The 20,916-nt window shown below is 40.8% G+C and overlaps 1 protein-coding gene across 1 annotated transcript in view; it reads left to right on the top strand.

Annotated features, from left to right (window-relative positions):
- Syt10 (synaptotagmin 10) overlaps positions 1-20,916 on the top strand; it is a 64,716-nt gene that overhangs the window by 10,765 nt on the left and 33,035 nt on the right. Inside the window, exon 2 of the mRNA XM_032919629.1 lies at positions 6,559-6,916. Within this exon, the coding sequence (XP_032775520.1) occupies positions 6,559-6,916 (358 nt within the window). The remainder of the gene's footprint in view (positions 1-6,558; positions 6,917-20,916) is intronic.

Below are 20,916 nucleotides of genomic sequence, written 5' to 3'. Positions count from 1 at the left end.
CCAGAAGAAATCTCTCTTCATTTGAAAGCCTCATCATGGTCACGATGAGGAAATGAGCTATCATGTAACACCCAATGCATAGTTTCAACAATTCCACAAATAATTTTTACTATGCCATAAAAAAATAGACACTGAGGGAAATAAATGTGTCTCTAGTCTAAAGGATCAAAAGGTGGGAAAGTAAGTAAGACGAAACTGCCTGGGGAAGGAAAAAGGAGTAAACTCAGGTTCCCTCATCCATTATAGGAAGCCCTCGAAACTTTGAAAATTGAAAATGAGTTTGTAAATTGTAGCAATCTGATACTAGTAACCTACCTGACTTGGCGTTAATTAATTAACACTGTATATTCTTATGGCTTGCAGTGATCCCAGTTATGTATATGTGGTTGCAGAAAATAGTGCTATGCTTGATCACTGTCCTAGACACTATATACCGTATCAATATGGTTATTAAAGGATTATTATAAGATGATTATTACATTATTATGGGATGAACACAAGTATGCCCCGTGATAGAGCAGGAAGGGAAGAAGGCACTGAAGCTACAGGAGGCCTTTAAAGATCATGACAAAGGAACACTGGCCACAGTAAAGCACAGAGAGTGAAGCCAGACCCATAGCCAGAGGCAATCACCAAGATGCTGGCCGATGTGCTAAGAAATTTGGATTTACCTAGAGGGATGGGAGTCTGAGAACAGGACGAGTGACTTTCCGCTGTCTTGTTTGTGTTGACAGCATAATCTGTCATTTTCAGAAATGTGCTGGTGCTTTGCAGAAGTGTCTGATGGCTTCCAAAATGATGTAATATTTTAGGAAGAAAAAGCAGTAGAAGGAAAATAGGAAGTACACTCAGATCTCCACAGGGCCCTTAACTAGAGTAAGTATCTATGAATGCTGAAGGCAACTCTCGGGGACAGTGCTGCTGCAGGGTTCTCCACTCAGACCTCATTAGGAAAGGGAGAGCTTTCCACTGACCATTGAAAATGATGTTCATCCCCCATAATCCTACAGGTCTACATCTGTTGATGTTGAAGGCTTCAGTTTTAAAACTTTAATTATTAAAGTTTTTATTATATTACTAAAGTTTTAAATTTAAAAAAATTAAAACTTCAATTTTAAAGAATACGGGATAATACAAGGTAAACGGTACAGAAAATTATTGAAGACCACAAGGTTGGATCTGTTTTCTGTTACTTGTTACATAATTTATAATTTATACATAAAGATTTTTTTCATACTTCTAAGACTAAGAAGTCCCATAGCAAAGGCCTTCGGGCGGGGCCAGAACTCACGAGCTTAACAATCAGTTCTCAGTAACTGCTCATGGGATAGCATCAGTCCAGTATTAAACCGGGGCCCTTGTGACTACAGAACCTCTTATTTAACCCTACTTTGAAGCCCACTGCTTTTGCAATAATGTTTATAAACCTTAGGGAGTACTTTAGAAGCATAGCCCACATGTCATCTTGATTCATTTTTTAAAAACTTAGTTAGTAGACAGGAAGCACATTAATCTCACACATTCTCTCTTCTCCTCAAGTTATGGTAATAATGAGTAATGCCTCAGTGCAAAAAATAAACTCCAAAATGTTGAAAAAGCCCTCCATACCAATAGGGTACAGATAAGGAGCACTCAGTTGTTACTCTAGTAAGCATAAAGAAAATTGAGGGAAATATCAATGCCCATTGTAGCATGCAAAACCTATCTTATTTGCATAACTAGGTAGTATGTATATACATATATATATATATCAGAATGGTCTCCCATTCCAGTCATGGGAAAACAAAACTTTAGAGAATTAGTGAAAATTAAGAGGTAGTATTTCTCTAAAATTGTAGAGATTTATAAGTCCATATGGTATCTCTTCCACAAGTAGAGGACTCATTTTGGAACTATGAAAACATCTAGAAAAACTAAATATGTGTATAATTGACTGAGCAATTCTATTTTGAGGCTTTTGCCTTAGAAAATCAGACACAAGTATCCATACACGGAGAAAGATGCTCAGTATAGGTGGGCTACACTACCAAACACTGGGTCTAACTACATATCTGTTCTGATGAATTATTACGGAAAATTATATCAGCATGAAATAACAACTCATTTCTGGGTAAAAGGGCAAACCAAAGGAAGAATCCCTCTGTAAACAACTTCTATTGAAATAATATTATGTAATTGTAAATCTTTAAGATCTTATAAGATATATTTCGTCTATAAGTACCAGGCTTAGGCATAACATCCACTTAGTATCCGTGGTTAGTTTCAAGGAACGTAGCATACTGTATCCACAACAGTGTTTAAAGGAATTCAGAATTATTCAGTGTTAATAGCCTAGGACTACCATAAAAACATACTAGAATGAATGGCTTACATGATTGCAATTTACTTCCCCATCCAGGCAGCCAGAGTCTATGGTCGAGGTATTCGCAGAGTTAAGATCTTCTGAGGCTTCTGTACTTAGCAAATGTGCTGGCTAGATTTGTATCAATGGGCACAAACTATAGTCACCTGACAGGAAAGGTCCTCAACGGAGAAAATGACTCCATAAGATCTGGCTGTGAGGCAGCTTGTAGAGCATTTTCCTGAGTAGTGATTGATGGGGAGGGTTCAGCCTTTGTGGGTGATGCTACTCCTCGCCTGATGATCTGGGGTCTATCAGAAGCAGGCTGAGCAAGCCGTGTGGAGCAAGTCAGTAAGCAGCACCCCTCCGTGACCTTTGCATCAGCTCTTGCCTCCAGGTTCCCGCTCTTTGAGTGCCTGACCTGACTTCCATCAGCGATGGACTATGACTTGGAAGTGTAGGCTGAATAAGCCATTTCCTCCCCGCCTGGCTTTTTGGGTGGCCGTGATGTTTTGTCACGGCAATGGAAACCCTAACTAAGACAGCCACTGATGGCCATCACTGTCCCTATGTGATTTTCCATCTCCATCCTCACCTCTTCTCCTCTGAGTCTCAATAGAGGAAGACTGGTTCGTATTACCTGATCTTATGATAATTACCAAAAGCCCCTTTTCTCAAACACAGTGGTATTTTGAAGTTTTGACTGCTTATTACGTCAAGATATAAATTTAGGAAGGAATAAGAGACAGATGCGATCATTCTGTGATATATTCCTAACAAATGAACTTAAACAAACAGAGGAGATTGGACTTATATCTGATATTGAGGGTAAATAAATTTGGTAATAAAAAAAAAAGCATAAGGTTAATCAAATCTGGAAAAGTCGTCCTTTACTAAGAATCTATTTGACATTCAGAATTTTAATAATGCTATAATGCCATGCGGCTAATTCAGGTCACTTTAGAAAAACAGAAACGGATAATGGGAAGATTAATTTTTATTTGTTTAGACTTCTTGTTTTTCAAGCAGTTTAAGGATTATAGAAAAATAACAAAGAACAGGCTCCCATCAAACCCAGGCCCAACCTCTCCTAATGCTAAGGCCTCACATCGAAATGACACATTGGTGTTATTCATATACTGGTACTGGAAGACTTACTAAAGGCCGTAACTTTTCCCTTGAGATTTTTCTTTTTATTCCAGGACCCTATCCAAGATGACTGGCTCCATTTTGTGGCTAAGTCTGTTTTGAGTTTGAGGCTCCTGGGCTGGGACATTTCCCCAGAACTTTTGTGGATGACCTTGATGACATGTAGAAGGTTGAGGCCGAATAAAGAATAAATGGAGAAAAGCAGGACACGCTCCTGGTCGGGTGTATTTTTAGGATGTCTACTTCTTGGAACTTGTCTGGTTTTATTGTTATCATGATTAGACGTGAACTTTGGGCATGAGGCATGACGATGACAGAAGCAAAGGGCCACTTACCTTGTTCCACGTCATGGCTGCACACTGTGACCACAACCCATCCCTGTCACTGTCTTCACCTCCGTTGTCGGTAGTACTCTTGTAGCGAACGTCCCGGTGAGGGTGTGCGTCCCACACCGAAGAGGTCAGGAGTGATGCACTCTCCCGGAGAGTAGACTATATACACAAATTTCTTACAATTCTTCTAAAGAGAGCCTGTCCTGCTTTTCTCCATTTATTCTTTATTCAGCCTCAACCTTTAAACTGTATTTCTATGAATCATTTCGCATGATAAGCCTATGTCGATCCGACAGTTATTTTAATAGAAATATCTTTAAATTCCTGAATAACAGTTTTCCTTAACCTATTCCAATTGCTATTGCAAAATAGTACTGACGGGGCAGCATGTAAAAGATAAAAATTTGTTTCTCAAAGTCTGCAGGCTGGGAGAGGTTGAGTTACTGGCACATTCAATAGTTCATGGGAACATATCTTTGTTTTCATTATTATTATCATTTTATTATTATCATTATCATTATTATCATTATCATTATTATTTAATCTTTTTTTACAATCCAGTGGTTATCCCCCTCCCAGTCTGCCCCCCAGCTGTTCCCCATTCCATACCTCCTCCCCCATCTCCAAGAGGATGTTCCCACCTCCCAACGCCTACCCCTCCAGACCTACCATTCCCTGGGGCCTCAAGTCTCTCGAGGGTTGTGTCTTCTCTCACTGAGTCCAGACCCTATATTCCTCTGCTGCATATGTGTCAGGGGCCTCCTATCAGCCGGTGTTTGCTGTCTGGTTGGAGGCTCAGTGTCTGAAAGATCTTGGAGGTCCAAGTTAGTCTTCCCTAATTCAACCACAGGGGTCCTGAGCTTCTGTCCATTGGTTTGGTGTAAGCATCTGCATCTGGCTTTTTTAGCTGCCTATTGGGCCTCTCAGGGGCCACCATGCTAGGCTCCTGTCTGTAAGCACAACATAGCATCAGTTAACAGTGTCAGAGCTTGGAGCCTCCCCCTTGAGCCCCCTGATCCTAATTCAGTCCTGTCACTGGACCTCCTTTCCCTCAGGCTCTTCTCCATTTTTGTCCCTGCAGTTCTTTCAGACAGGAACAATTCTGGGTCAGAGTTTTTGACTGTGGGATGGCAACCCCATCCCTCCACTTGATGACCTGTCTTTCTACTGGAGGTGGATTCTTTGTTTTCTTTTACCACTGGAGAATACCTAGAATACGAAGGTAGGAGATCCATTGTGTTTCAACAGGCCCAGAGTCTGGTAAGTCTACCTCCACCCAGTGAGGGCCTCTTGCCTCTTTGGCTCACGATGGACATTTGAAAAGGCAAAGCAGGGAACAGCCTTGTTATTTTAGCAATCCATCTTCCAGCCTACTAGTCTAGTCCGCAAAGAAGTAAAAATCAGGAATTATGGTGGAGCCGTTCCTGAAGGCTCCACGCTCATCACTCGCAAACCTCCCACGAGATCTTGTCTCCCAACACTGGTATCAGAGAATTGAAGTTCTAACCCATGCATTTTGAAGGAACCATGCTGTAGTTGAGGTCCATTCTTGGTTCATAGATAACAGCTACTTTCTGAAGCGTTGTGTGGCTGAAGGACAAAAGAGCACTATAATCCCATTCAGGAAAGTGCTCCCTCCGTGATGCAGTCGCCTTCTCAGAGGCCATGTCTCCTGTGTGTTAGCAACTGGTATGTTGTGAAGAGAGATCTGAGAGAACTTGAGGAAAGAGGCGCTTTGCTGTGTTTCAATTCACAGTGATGGGGCAAGAAGCAGACAATGAGAGTGTCAGATCTCACCCGACTTTCTCTTTCCCGTTTATGTATCTCATCTCTAATTAATGAGGTGGTGTCACTCACATTGTAGGTCAGTGGTTCTCAGCCTGTGGGTCGTGATCCCTTTGAGAATTGAATGACCCTTTCACAGGGGTCTCATGTTAGGAATCTGCATATCAGATGTTTGCATTATGATTCATAACAGTAGCAACATTACAGTATGGGGTAACAACAAGATAATTTTATAATTGAGTGTCACCACAATATGAGGAACTGTATTAAAGGGTCGCAGCATTAGGAAGGTTGAGAACCACTGTACTATGTAATTCATTCGTCCTAAATCAGCCCTGACTGAAAAGGCCCATAGACATGCCCAGCAGTACGCCTTATAATCTCTCAGGCGGTCCCAAATTCAGGCAAGGTTTAACTGTTATATCCTGTCTTGGGAGTTAGGGTTTAAACATAAGAGTTTTCAGAGGGTATGGACATCAGATGATAGACAAATTCATTTATTAACTTAGGACTTAAAATTGCATGCATACTAACTTAATATTGCATACGTACAAACTTGTTAGAAAACAGGGTTTGAAAGGCTAATTATTTACTTATAGCACGATGCTATTCTCACTTACCATACAGAAAGATAGTACTCAATGGTATTCTCTGTGTAGATAAGGGAAGGAGATCATTAAATCAGAGGAGTAAATAGTTTCTATCACATACAGCTTCAGGGTTCAACTTTCTGGCTTTGTAGCAGGAAGCAAGTTGGCAACCTTTACTTGCAAAATCTTGAATCTCTTGTGCTATGCTTGGATAGGTCATGTGTTCCTGAATTCAGTTGATACTTTTTAATATGATAAAACTTTTCAATCCCCCCCCATTATCTTAGTCATTTATGTCATCTTTTCTGCTTTTGATTTATAATGTCTATTGACAGTTCTCTCTACGGTGATTTTTTTCCAGACATTTCAGTCAGCCTGTTAGCAGTTGTTGTAAGCTTCTGTGGCCTGGCCCTGCTGGTTGTCTCCCTTTTCGTCTTCTGGAAGTTGTGCTGGCCCTGCTGGAAGAGCAAGCTCGTGGCCCCCAATGTCAGTACCCTTCCGCAGAGCATCTCAAGTGCTCCAACTGAGGTTTTTGAGACCGAAGAGAAAAAAGAAGTCGAAGAAAATGAAAAGCCAGCACCAAAAGCTATTGAGCCTGCAATAAAAATCAGCCACACATCCCCCGACATCCCAGCAGAAGTGCAAACTGCTTTAAAGGAGCATTTAATTAAACATGCCCGTGTGCAGAGGCAAACGACCGATCCTACATCTTCATCCCGGTAAGGAAGGGTCACGGGTGTGATCCTCTGGGTGGGTGTGGGAGTAAGGACAAAGAACAGAAAAGAAAGGAGGAAAGTCAACCGCAGAAATGGAAGGAGGAAAAAGAGAGAAGCAGACAATAAGGAAACACATGATCATACAAGGCAATCAGGAGACAAAGGGTAGGACACAGAAGGGGATGCAGATAGAACCATCAAGGGCCAAGAAGCAGATAGGGAGTGGAGTATGTAAAGGACTTGGACTTGGTAGCAATTGAGTCAAATCACACCAGTTATTTAACCCTTGCCCTTGAAATGTCATCACTCACAGTTGCCACCTGTAACTTTTCAATTTAATTTTGTTAATTAATCAATAGTGTACAAACAGCCATTGGAAAAAATGTATCACAGAAACTCTCTGTGTGTGTGTGTGTGTGTGTGTGTGTGTGTGTGTGTGGTATGTGTGTGTGTGTGTACCACACACACCAGAACTACCTAGCTGCTCACGATAAAAACAGAGGAGAATTGTTAGTCTGCAGTTGGTTAGCACCTAAACTTCAAACACAAATGTGCTCTCTTTATCCCAGCCCCTATAGATCAAACTTTAATGCTAGACAATTCTACAGAAGGATACCATGTAGCACACACTCTTTCTGAAATGTATTCCAGAGAGTTGAGTAAGAAACTGTTACCACTGACATGTGTAACTTCAGGAACAGTAACAAGGAAAGCAGGGGGCTAGCCTTAGGTGCTGGTTACAATTTACAACAGCTGCTAGCTAGTGGTTTTGAGAACATTTTTAGCCAGAGGCATTTATGGTCATTTAAAACTGTCAGTGGGTGGGCAATATGATCCCATAGCCTCCCTGAATTATTATGTTATTATCCCTGAAAATCACAAAGCAGTTTTTAAAAGAAGCAAGTTCTCCTGTCCACTAGGGATGTGTCCTGAGACCCCAGTATTGGATTCCTGAAAGCACCCAGTTCGATGAATGCTCTATTTTCCTACATGTACACACCTATGCTGAAGTGATTTCAATGAGAGCAACAAGAGTAAAATAGAGTGGTGGTAATTAAAACTATGAATCTGGTCCCTTTATCCCCAAATATTGCATTTTATTATATATAATAGCTTTCTTGCTGTTGTGATATGCAACGTTATTCCCTCCATGATACAAAAAAAGGGGACAGGGAAATGAATGATGCAGGCATTGTGACATCATGTTGGGCTTCAACACCAGAACAACTTGAATGAACGCATGATGGTACCTGACAGGGCATCTGACCACCAAGATGGCACATTAGTGACTGCGGCACTACATGAACCACATAGATGCGAGGGGCCATGAGTGAGCCACAACCCCAGAGACAGAACAAAGTGACCAATATTTCACCTCACCAGTCAGAACAATACTCATTTTTAAATTTATGAATTGTTTACCTCTGGAATTTTCCATTCAATATTCCCAGCCCTCGGTTTGCCACTGGTAACCAAGACAACAGTTTGACAAAGAACAGAGAACATAAGACAGGATAGGAACTACTGTCCTAACGATTATGAATAGATGACAACGTGGTGTTCAGAATTATTCAATGTTAGCTGAGAAGTGAATAAGTAAATGTACACGAGTAAATTCGAGCCACGAAGATAATGTAGGTATTTTATTTCAGAAAGCATCATAAAAATGAAATTTTATCTCCAAAACATTAAAGACATATTAAAACATTTAAATATAATTAAAAAATTAAAATAAAGCATGTTAAAGAAAGAACATGTGACTCTCCCTAGTAAACAGAAAATGAAAGACTAACGTACTGAACCTAAGGGCTGGGCCCTGGAGACAGAATGGCCTCTTTCAGTCAAGAGAAATAATTTTATTCTTAGACTCAATAATTATAGGCAAAGGAAAATCCATAGCAATTAAGTCAGAAAACTTCCTCTCTTGGTCTTAGAAAACATAAAAGTAGGATGCACACATCTGGTACTGTCTGATTACTGTGCATCTCAGGGATTTGATGGGAAGGGTGCTGTTTCATGTGCTTACGGACCTGCCCTTGTCTGGAGGGGAGGTTGGAAAGATGGGAATCTTGGATAACTCAGTCCCCTCCCCGCTGTGCCTCCACTATCCTGGGCAGAAAGGATCAGTAATCGTCTCTGTTCTTTGTGAATTAGCCAAAGCCCGGGGAGATTAAATATGTTGCCTGATAGGAAGAAAGCTGCAAGGAATGAGCATTCAGATTTATCCAGATGGATGAAACATTTCAATTTTTAAACACAATGTGGGTTTTAGATAAATAAAACTGAGTTACAGAGTCAGCTGAAGATAAGCTTGTCCTGCTTAATTAAAATCTGAACTTGGATGTGGTACTTTACGGAGAATGATCATAGAGAGAACTCCAAATACTCTTGGCATGGGTGTGGACGCCTTGTAGAAATCAAGGGGGCTGGGGATTTAGCTCAGTGGTAGAGTGCTTGCCTAGGAAGCGCAAGGCCCTGGGTTCGATCCCCAGCTCTGAAAAAAAGAACCAAAAAAAAAAAAAAGAAAAGAAAAGAAAAGAAATCAACACTTCTGTTTCTCAAGAATCCTCATCTGCATTGACCACTTTGTCGTGTGCATTACCTTTGTATTGAGAAGATGAGATTTCAGAGTTCTCTATGTAGTCACCTTGGACACGAAATAGAGATTACATTAGGATGAGTCAAATTGTCCAGGTCAAGTGCCAATTTTGCCTGGCATATGGCAAAAATCAAAGCTATGTGCATAATTTTCCATTTCCTCATCTTATTAGTTCAGACAAGAGATGATGTCATGCTCTTTCAAGTTTCAGTTATCCCTCTTTGTAGTGAGATGGTATTCCGACAGTTCTAGAAACTAGCAGCATTGCTGGACACGGGAAGGGTTCTTGACATTTGGCCCCTCCAGCTGTTAGTCAAATTACTCAGGCTCACTTGTGTTTCTCCATTACCAAGAAGCTCCTGCATCCATCTTGATTGACCCTTCATTCACTCAAAACACTCCCCATGCTTACTTCTGCGTGCAATCAATGTGTTCTGTGCCCTACCCACTTGAAGACTGTGTAAAGAAATGTCCGTCATGTGATACAGACTTCAACATAACCAGTGATAAATGTCACCAGTGTGGTGGAGAAGGTGAACTTCAGAGCACAGAGAGATTATTCCCTGCCGAGTCATGAAGAGGCAAACGGGAGTCCATAAATTTTCAATGGAGACTTGAGAGCGTTCCACTGACGGAAACACTTACATGAACTCATAGAACGCAAAGTCCTGCTAACAAAAGAGCCATTTGGTGGCAATATAAGCAGAGTCAGAGAGAATTAAGGCCTTAAAATCATGACTGAGATGTTCAAAACTGTTCTGTCAAAAAAAATATGTTCAGTAGAAGCCACTTATTTTCGAATATTAAATTCTCAAACTGTAAGGACCTTTTATGCCCTCCCATCTTCCAGAACTGTGTAGGGAGACACAGTAATTGTCAAGAGGATGTTTTTGATTGATTGATCATCGCTCCACTTCAGTTTATTCTGCCAGCCGTCATGTGCTAAGAGGACACTGTGCTCAGGTTAGAAGGAGGGTAAGGGTGATGTATCCACCGGATGAGTAGGAAAACCAATTTTCTGTTCATTCATTCATGGTGTAAGGATGAAATGAATAGACACTGGCAAAATAACTAAAGACGCAGAATTACATAAGGTTTATCACTGTCGGAGGATTCTAAGAACTCACGAAATGATGAGAAGATGTGAGAGATCTAATTGCACATGAACAAAAGCAAGTAAGTATGCATAAGACAAACAACGGAGGCACGCGCCGATGGAATTAGCTGTGACTGACTTCAAGACGATTCGTGAAATGGCCGTGCGCAGTTCCACAAAGAATAGTTCAGTGTACCCTGTTATAAGGGAAATTAAAAATTATGTAAAACCGTAAGTCCCGAGTAATTTTATTTACTGTAAGGGTTTTTTTTTATATATAAATTCAATTCCTTTCAAAGGACAACAAAAACTGAAATTACTCATCCCAGGCCACTGTATGGACTAGGAAAGAAGATAAAACAATAATAAAGGGGGGAATTTGAAAAAAATGTAGCTAGCTAGACATCAAGAAGCAATTCTTGTCCAGAACCATAGACAAAAGTCAATTTCCTTGGGCTGAAAGTTCATGAGGCATGTGCTAATGAAGCCCAAGCCTATGCTCTCTTACGTGCTTGTATGCACATGCTGCTTTTTCAAGTGGGGTGCCTCCTTTGATCAAGGGTGTACCTGACACAATAACCAGAGAACAAATTCCTCAAGTGTAAAACCATTTTAGCTTTCTGGTACTGACAGTAGATAGATAGATAGATAGATAGATAGATAGATAGATAGATAGATGGATGGATGGATGGATGGATGGATGGATGGATGGATGGATGGATGGATGGATGGGCAGACAGACAGATGATAGATAGATAGATAGATAGATAGATAGATAGATAGATAGACAGATAGATAATAGATAGATAGATAATAGATGGATGGATGGATAGATAGACAGACAGATAGATGATAGATAGATAGATAGATGATAGATAGATAGGTACATAAATGATAGATAGATATGTATATGTGCATGTAGAGAGAAGATAATATATACTAATATGCTAAATATACTATATGTATAGTATACTATATAGTATATATATATGATTTTATATATATGTGTGTGTGTGTGTGTCCTGAAAGTCTCATGGTATTTGTCACAAGGACCCCATCATAAATCATTTATATGAACAGACATTCATGTGGTCCCATAATGTTTTTAATTAAAAGTATTAGCAGATGAATAATAATTCTTCAATATTGTGAATGTCACAGTCTAATAAAATGCTGAAGAATGGCAGCCAGGAGAGACAGCGGATAATGCCTATAGACCAGGTGTGAAAACACAAGGAGAGCAGAGGGTTCCAGAGCAGCTCAGCTCGGGATTTCAACTGCTCTTCAGAACCTAGCTCAGCTCGCCTAGGAGATGTAATGTAAGGGAAAGCCTAAATTGCCACACTGAGCACAGAAACTTCAATCCAGAATAAGTTCAGTCAGGACATTTTTCTTGAGGTTCTAGAAATAATATAAACGTAGTCTAAGATTTGTTCTATGGCTATATATTGAGTTATTAATAATTTTTTACAAAGCTCTTTCGACGGTTTAATGGGATTGCATCCTTTACCCTTCCCCCTCCTCCATCCAAACCCTGCTGTGCCCCTCTACTTTCCTCTGTGTGCATGTATGTTCCTAAATAGAAACACAGCCTGCTTGGTCTATGTCACGTTACGTGTTTCAGGGCTGACCATTTGGTATTGGATAAGCAGTTGGCGTTCCTGTCCCCGGGAAAGACTGCTTTCCTCGCTCTAAGCATTCCCTAACAGCCTGTGGCTCTCTGTGTCAGGCTGAGGCCCCCGGGGCTTCCCCCATCCACCTTGGCACATCTCTTGTTGCTCTCACTCAGCTCACGTTTCGGCCGCCATGCTGGTGAGACTTTACGGCTGTAGCTTCTGGCGTTTCTAGGAGACACAGTCGTACAACACACTCTCCGATCTCACCGTCTCTTTGCTCCCTCTTCCTCGCTGTTCCCTGAGCTTTGGTTGTGGGTCTCTGCAGTGCTCTCCCTCTGTTAGAAGAGAGGCTCCCTTGACAAGGGCTGAGAACTCCTGTGGGCGTAAGAAAAAAAATATTTGGAATTAGTTAATGATTTTGCTGGTTTACTAATGTAGTTACAGGATCTCTAAGGTTATGACTTTCACTAGTCCTGAGTGGGTAGCTAGGTTTCCACTACCAGGCATGGTGTCCCACTTGCTGCGTGGATCTCGAGTCTTGGAGAACTGTTGATTACCTCAAGGATATTGCACTCGTGGGCCCTCGGAGGTGTCATGCCGTGCTAGTCATTGTCGTGGTTCATAAATACCATAGCTAGGTAGGTCTATTCGTTGCTTGCTTCCTTTGGAAGCTTGCGTGGGAACTTACAGCACCATGAAAGCCAGTCCTCAGGGAGCACACTCAGGTCAGATCCATCTCAAGGCTTCTGGGCTCTGTGTCTGAAGCGCATGGTGTCTTCGGCAATCAGGACGCATTTGGTTCTTGGAAGAAGCATAGTCAGCCAAGATAGGAAAATTTAGTTTAAAGTATGATGCACTGGCTTACTTATAAGAAATACTTATACTTTATAAGTATTTTTAGGTATTTTTCCAGCATTTAGGATTTTTTTTTTCAGACATCCTTACCCTGTTTTTCTCCTCCATCTTTACCTCCTTCCTTCCTCCTGAGTTACAGCCCCGCCCATCTTCCCATCCCCCTTCAGATCACTTGCATTCTGTCCTCTCTTGCTCCGCACCCAGGAAATGGTCCCCTTTTAACTTTCCTGGGTTTTGTAGTTACTCCAAGATATATTCTCACATGGCAAAGATTTGGCGTTAGGAGTTCAGATGAGCTAGAACGTGGTGTTTGTCTTTCTGGGACTGGATTAACTTACTCAATAACACCATCTCTCTAGTTCCATCCACTTACCAGAAAATGTCATGGTCTCTCTGTGTAGCTGAATAGTGTTCCATAATGTCTGCGCCCCACATTTCATTCTCCATTTGTCTGCACAAAGACATTTAGATGGTTTCCACTCCCGAGCTACTGTGAATATCGAGAACGTCGATTAACATGACTGAGCAAGTATCTATGGAGTAGACCGCATGCGCCAAACCCTTTACACATAGTCCAATGAGTGGTAGAGTTGGGTCATGTGGTAGGTTTGTTTTTAGCCTTTTAAAGAATTTTCATATGGCTATGAAAATGATCCTCCTTCACTGTTTGATGATGAGGTGTGTTGTAAACTGTCCCACCACTCTGGAAATCGGTGTGGAGAGAGAGAGAGAGAGAGAGAGAGAGAGAGAGAGAGAGAGAGAGAGAGAGAGAGAGAGAGAGAGAGAGAGAGAGAGAGAGAGAGAGAATCTGTATATTCTGGAGATGAATGCTCTGTCAGATGTGTTGCTCTCTCCTTTGGCATACTTCATCTACACCTGGCTGACTTCTTTTAAGCTGTGCAAAAGTATTTTTAGCTCTATAAGGTCCCACTTGTTAACTTTTGGCCTTATTGCTTGTGCAAAGTGTGAGTCCCATTCACGATTTCCTTTCCTACATCTGTATCATGTAGGCACTGCCAACGTTTTCTTCTCGCAGTTTCAGCGTTACAGGCTCGACATTTAGGTCTTTGATGCATTTGCAGCTAGTTTTTGTGCAAGCTGAGAGGTATAGGTCTAATTTGATTCTTCCAAATGTGAACATCCAATTTCCACAGAACCATTTGCTGAAGATATATTCTTTTCTTTGCCTTGTGGGTTTTTGGGGGGAGTTGTTAAATGGTAAGTGCCTCGAGTTATCTATACTCCCATTTGGGTCTTCAGTTTCATTCCATTGATCTATGTGTCTGTTTTTGTGCCGCTAATATATTGTTTAATTACTATGACTCTGTAATATATAGCTTGTGTCTTTTGATAGGAGAATTGAGACCATTCATATTTAAAGTTATTATTTTTTTACATTTTTTTATTATTAACTTGAGTATTTCTTATATACATTTAAAGTGTTATACCCTTTCGGTTTCGGCAAACATCCCCCGCCCCTCCCCCTCCCTTCCTTATGGGTGTTCCCCTCCCAACCCCTCCCCCCATTGCTGCCCTCTCCCCAACAGTCTAGTTCACTAGGGGTTCAGTCTTAGCAGGACCCAGGGCTTCCCCTTCCACTGGTGCTCTTACTAGGATATTCATTGCAACCTACGAGGTCAGAGTCCAGGGTAAGTCCATGTATAGTCTTTGGGTAGTGGCTTAGTCCCTGGAAGCTCTGGTTGGTTGGCATTGCTGTACATATGGGGTCTGGAGCTCCTTCAAGCTCTTCCAGTTCTTTCTCTGATTCCTTCAACAGGGGTCCTGTTCTCAGTTCAGTGGTTTCCTGCTGGCATACGCCTCTGTATTTGCTGTATTCTGGCTGTGTCTCTCAGGACCGATCTGCATTCACATTTTGATCATCCGTCTTGAGTTTCATTTGTTTTAGGCATCTAGGGTAATTCAAGCATTTGGGCTAATAGCCACTTATCAATGAGTACATACCATGTATGTCTTTCTGTGATTGGGTTAGCTCACTCAGGATGATATTTTCCAGTTCAACCATTTGCCTCTACAATTTCATAAAGTCATTGTTTTGATAGCTGAGTAATATTCCATTGTGTAGATGTACCACATTTTCTGTATCCATTCCTCTGTTGAAGGGCATCTGGGTTCTTTCCAGCTTCTGGCTATTATAAATAAGGCTGCGATGAACATAGTGGAGCACATTGTCTTTTTTTATATGTTGGGGCATCTTTTGGGTATATGCCCAGGAGAGGTATAGCTGGATCCTCAGGCAGTTCAATGTCCAATTTTCTGAGGAACCTCCAGACTGATTTCCAGAATGGTTGTACCAGTCTGCAATCCCACCAACAATGGAGGAGTGTTCCCCTTTCTCCACATCCTCGCCAGCATTTGCTGTCACCTGAGTTTTTGATCTTGGCCATTCTCACTGGTGTGAGGTGAAATCTCAGGGTTGTTTTGATTTGCATTTCCCTTATGACTAACGATGTTGAACATTTCTTTAGGTGTTTCTCGGCCATTCGGCATTCCTCAGCTGTGAATTCTTTGTTTAGCTCTGAACCCCATTTTTTTTAAATTAACTTGAATATTTCTTATACACATTTCGAGTGTTATTCCCTTTCCCGGTTTCCGGGCAAACATCCCCCTCCCCCCTCCCCTTCCTTATGGGTGTTCCCCTCCCCACCCTCCCCCTATTGCCGCCCTTCCCCCAACAGTCTAGTTCACTGGGGGTTCAGTCTTAGCAGGACCCAGGGCTTCCCCTTCCACTGGTGCTCTTACTAGGATATTCATTGCTACCTATGAGGTCAGAGTCCAGGATCAGTCCATGTATAGTCTTTGGGTAGTGGCTTAGTCCCTGGAAGCTCTGGTTGCTTGGCATTGTTGTACATATGGGGTCTCGAGCCTTCAAGCTCTTCAGTTCTTTCTCTGATTCCTTCAACGGGGGTCCTATTCTCAGTTCAGTGGTTTGCTGCTGACATTACGCCTCTGTATTTGCTGTATTCTGGCTGTGTCTCTCAGGAGCAATCTACATTTCTACACTTCTTTGCTTCATCCATCTTATCTAATTGGGTGGCTGTATATATATGGGCCACATGTGGTGCAGGCTCTGAATGGGTGTCCCTTCAGTCTCTGTTTTAATCTTTGCCTCTCTCTTCCCTGCTAAGGGTATTCTTTGAACCCCATTTTTAATAGGGTTATTTGTCTCCCTCTTGGTCCTAACTTCTTGAGTTCTTTGTATATTTTGGATATAAGGCCTCTATCTGTTGTAGGATTGGTAAAGATCTTTTCCCAATCTGTTGGTTGCCGTTTGTCCTAACCACAGTGTCCTTTGCCTTACAGAAGCTTTGCAGTTTTATGAGATCCCATTTGTCGATTCTTGATCTTAGAGCATAAGCCATTGGTGCTTTGTTCAGGAAATTTTTTCCAGTGCCCATGTGTTCCAAATGCTTCCCTAGTTTTTCTTCTATTAGTTTGAGTGTATCTGGTTTGATGTGGAGGTCCTTTATCCACTTGGACTTAAGCTTTGTACAGGGTGATAAGCATGGATCGATCTGCATTCTTCTACATGTTGACCTCCAGTTGAACCAGCACCATTTGCTGAAAATGCTATCTTTTTTCCATTTGATGGTTTTGGCTCCTTTGTCAAAAATCAAGTGCCCATAGGTGTGTGGGTTCATTTCTGGGTCTTCAATTCTGTTCCATTGGTCTATCTGTCTGTCTCTGTACCAATACCATGCAGTTTTTATCACTATTGCTCTGTAATACTGCTTGAGTTCTGGGATAGTGATTCCCCCTGAAGTCCTTTTACTGTTGAGGATAGTTTTAGCTATCCTGGGTTTTTTGTTATTCCAGATGAATTTGCAAATTGTTCTGTCTAACTCTTTGAAGGATTGGATTGGTATTTTGATGGGGATTGCATTGAATCTGTAGATCGCTTTTGGTAAAATGGCCATTTTTACTATATTAATCCTGCCAATCCATGAGCATGGGAGATCTTTCCATCTTCTGAGATCTTCTTCAATTTCTTTCTTCAGAGTCTTGAAGTTCTTATTGTACAGATCTTTCCCTTGCTTGGTTAAAGTCACACCGAGGTACTTTATATTATTTGGATCTATTATGAAGGGTGTCATTTCCCTAATTTCTTTCTCGGCTTCTTTCTCTTTTGTGTAGAGGAAGGCTACTGATTTATTTGAGTTAATTTTATACCCAGCCACTTTGCTGAAGTTGTTTATCAGCTTTAGTAGTTCTCTGGTGGAACTTTTGGGATCACTTAAATATACTATCATATCATCTGCAAATAGTGATATTTTGACTTCTTATTTTCCGATCTGTATCTCCTTGACCTCCTTTTGTTGTCTGATTGCTCTGGCTAGAACTTCAAGAACTATATTGAATAAGTAGGGAGAGAGTGGGCAGCCTTGTCTAGTCCCTGATTTTAGTGGGATTGCTTCAAGTTTCTCTCCATTTAGTTTAATGTTAGCAACTGGTTTGCTGTATATGGCTTTTACTATGTTTAGGTATGGGCCTTGAATTCCTATTCTTTCCAGGACTTTTATCATGAAGGGGTGTTGAATTTTGTCAAATGCTTTCTCAGCATCTAATGAAATGATCATGTGGTTTTGTTCTTTCAGTTTGTTTATATAATGGATCACGTTGATGGTTTTCCGTATATTAAACCATCCCTGCATGCCTGGGATGAAGCCTACTTGATCATGGTGGATGATTGTTTTGATGTGCTCTTGGATTCGGTTTGCCAGAATTTTATTGAGTATTTTTGCATCATATTCATAAGGGAAATTGGTCTGAAGTTTCTCTTTCTTTGTTGGGTCTTTGTGTGGTTTAGGTATAAGAGTAATTGTGGCTTCATAGAAGGGTCGGTAGTGCTCCATCTGTTTCAATTTTGTGGAATAGTTTGGATAATATTGGTACGAGGTCTTCTATGAAGGTCTGATAGAATTCTGCACTAAACCCATCTGGACCTGGGCTCTTTTTGGTTGGGAAACCTTTAATGACTTCTTCTATTTCCTTAGGAGTTATGGGGTTGTTTAACTGGTTTATCTGTTCCTGATTTAACTCCCCGGTACCTGGTATCTGTCTAGGAAATTGTCCATTTCCTGCAGATTTTCAAGTTTTGTTGAATATAGGCTTTTATAGTAAGATCTGATGATTTTTTGAATTTCCTCTGAATCTGTAGTTATGTCTCCCTTTTCATTTCTGATTTTGTTAATTTGGACACACTCTCTGTGTCCTCTCATTAATCTGGCTAAGGGTTTATCTATCTTGTTGATTTTCTCAAAGAACCAACTTTTGGTTCTGTTGATTCTTTTATGGTCCTTTTTGTTTCTACTTGGTTGATTTCAGCTCTGAGTTTGATTATTTCCTGCCTTCTACTCCTCCTGGGTGTATTTGCTTCTTTTTGTTCTAGAGCTTTTAGGTGTGCTGTCAAGCTGCTGACATATGCTCTTTCCTGTTTCTTTCTGCAGGCACTCAGCGCTATGAGTTTTCCTCTTAGCACAGCTTTCATTGTGTCCCATAAGTTTGGGTATGTTGTACCTTCATTTTCATTAAATTCTAAAAGTTTTTAATTTCTTTCTTTATTTCTTCCTTGACCAGGGTTTTATTTAGGCAGGCCTTGTTTAATTTTCACGTATATGTGGGCCTTCTTTCCTTATGGTTATTGAAGACCAGCTTTAGGCCGTGGTGGTCCGATAGCACGCATGGGATTATTTCTATCTTTCTGTACCTGTTGAGGCCCGTTTTTTGACCAATTATATGGTCAATTTTGGAGAAAGTACCATGAGGAGCTGAGAAGAAGGTATATCCTTTTGCTTTAGGATAGAATGTTCTATAAATATCTGTTAAGTCCATTTGGCTCATGACTTCTCTTAGTCTGTCTACTTCTCTGTTTAATTTCTGTTTCCATGATCTGTCCATTGATGAGAGTGGGGTGTTGAAATCTCCTACTATTATTGTGTGAGGTGTAATGTGTGTTTTGAGCTTTAGGTAAGGTTTCTTTTACGTATGTAGGTGCCCTTGTATTTGGGGCATAGATATTTAGGATTGAGAGTTCATCTTGGTGGATTTTTCCTTTGATGAATATGAAGTGTCCTTCCTTATCTTTTTTGATGACTTTTAGTTGAAAATTGATTTTATCTGATATTAGAATGGCTACTCCAGCTTGCTTCTTCTGACCATTTGCTTGGAAAGTTGTTTTCCAGCCTTTCACTCTGAGGTAGTGTCTGTCTTTGTCTCTGAGGTGTGTTTCCTATAGGCAGCAGAATGCAAGGTCCTCGTTGTGTATCCAGTTTGTTAATCTATGTCTTTTTATTGGGGAGTTGAGGCCATTGATGTTGAGAGATATTAAGGAATAGTGATTATTGCTTCCAGTTGTATTCATATTTGGATGTGAGGTTATGTTTGTGTGCTTTTCTTCTCTTTGTTTTGTTGCCAAGACGATTAGTTTCTTGCTTCTTCTAGGGTATAGCTTGCCTCCTTATGTTGGGCTTTACCATTTATTATCCTTTGTAGTGCTGGATTTGTAGAAAGATATTGTGTAAATTTGGTTTTGTCATGGAATATCTTGGTTTCTCCATCTATGTTGATTGAGAGTTTTGCAGGATACAGTAACCTGGGCTGGCATTTGTGTTCTCTTAGGGTCTGTATGACATCAGTCCAGGATCTTCTGGCCTTCATAGTTTCTGGCGAAAAGTCTGGTGTGATTCTGATAGGTCTGCCTTTATATGTTACTTGACCTTTTTCCCTTACTGCTTTTAATATTCTTTTTTTTATTTTGTCGTTTGTGTTTTGACTATTATGTGACGGAGGTGTTTCTTTTCTGGTCCAATCTATTTGGAGTTCTGTAGGCTTCTTGTATGCCTATGGGTATCTCTTTTTTTAGGTTAGGGAAGTTTTCTTCTATGATTTTGTTGAAGATATGTACTGGTCCTTTGAGCTGGGAGTCTTCACTCTCTTCTATACCTATTATCCTTAGGTTTGATCTTCTCATTGAGTCCTGGATTTCCTGTATGTTTTGGACCAGTAGCTTTTTCCGCTTTACATTATCTTTGACAGTTGAGTCAATGATTTCTATGGAATCTTCTGCTCCTGAGATTCTCTCTTCCATCTCTTGTATTCTGTTGGTGAAGCTTGTATCTACAGCTCCTTGTCTCTTCTTTTGGTTTTCTATATCCAGGGTTGTTTCCATGTGTTCTTTCTTGATTGCTTCTATTTCCATTTTTAATTCCTTCAACTGTTTGATTGTGTTTTCCTGGAATTCTTTCAGGGATTTTTGTGACTCCTCTCTATGGGCTTCTACTTGTTTATTTATGTTTTCCTGGAATTCTTTTAGGGATTTTTGTGACTCCTCTCTATGGGCTTCTACTTGTTTATTTATATTTTCCTGGAATTCTTTTAGGAATTTTTTCGATTCCTCTCTGTAGGCTTCTACTTGTTTATTTATGTTTTCCTGTGTTTCTCTAAGGGAGTTCTTCATGTCTTTCTTGAAGTCCTCCAACATCATGATCAAATATGATTTTGAAACTAGATCTTGCTTTTCTGGTGTGTTTGGATATTCCGTGTTTGCTTTGGTGGGAGAATTGGGCTCCGATGATGCCATGTAGTCTTGGTTTCTGTTGCTTGGGTTCCTGCGCTTGCCTCTCACCATCAGATTATCTCTAGTGTTACTTTGTTCTGCTATTTCTGACAGTGGCTAGACTGTCTTATAAGCCTGTGTTTCAGGAGTGCTGTAGACCTGTTTTCCTGTTTTCTTTCAGCCAGTTATGGGGACAGAGTGTTCTGCTTTCAGGCGTGTAGTTTTTCCTATCTACAAGTCTTCAGCTGTTCCTGTGAGCCTGTG

The sequence above is a fragment of the Rattus rattus genome, chromosome 1, assembly GCF_011064425.1.
Source record: "Rattus rattus isolate New Zealand chromosome 1, Rrattus_CSIRO_v1, whole genome shotgun sequence".
NCBI classification, from domain to species: Eukaryota; Metazoa; Chordata; class Mammalia; order Rodentia; family Muridae; genus Rattus; species Rattus rattus.
The sequence above is the reverse complement of the archived record's forward strand: the minus strand, read 5'-3'. Positions and strand labels throughout refer to the sequence as shown.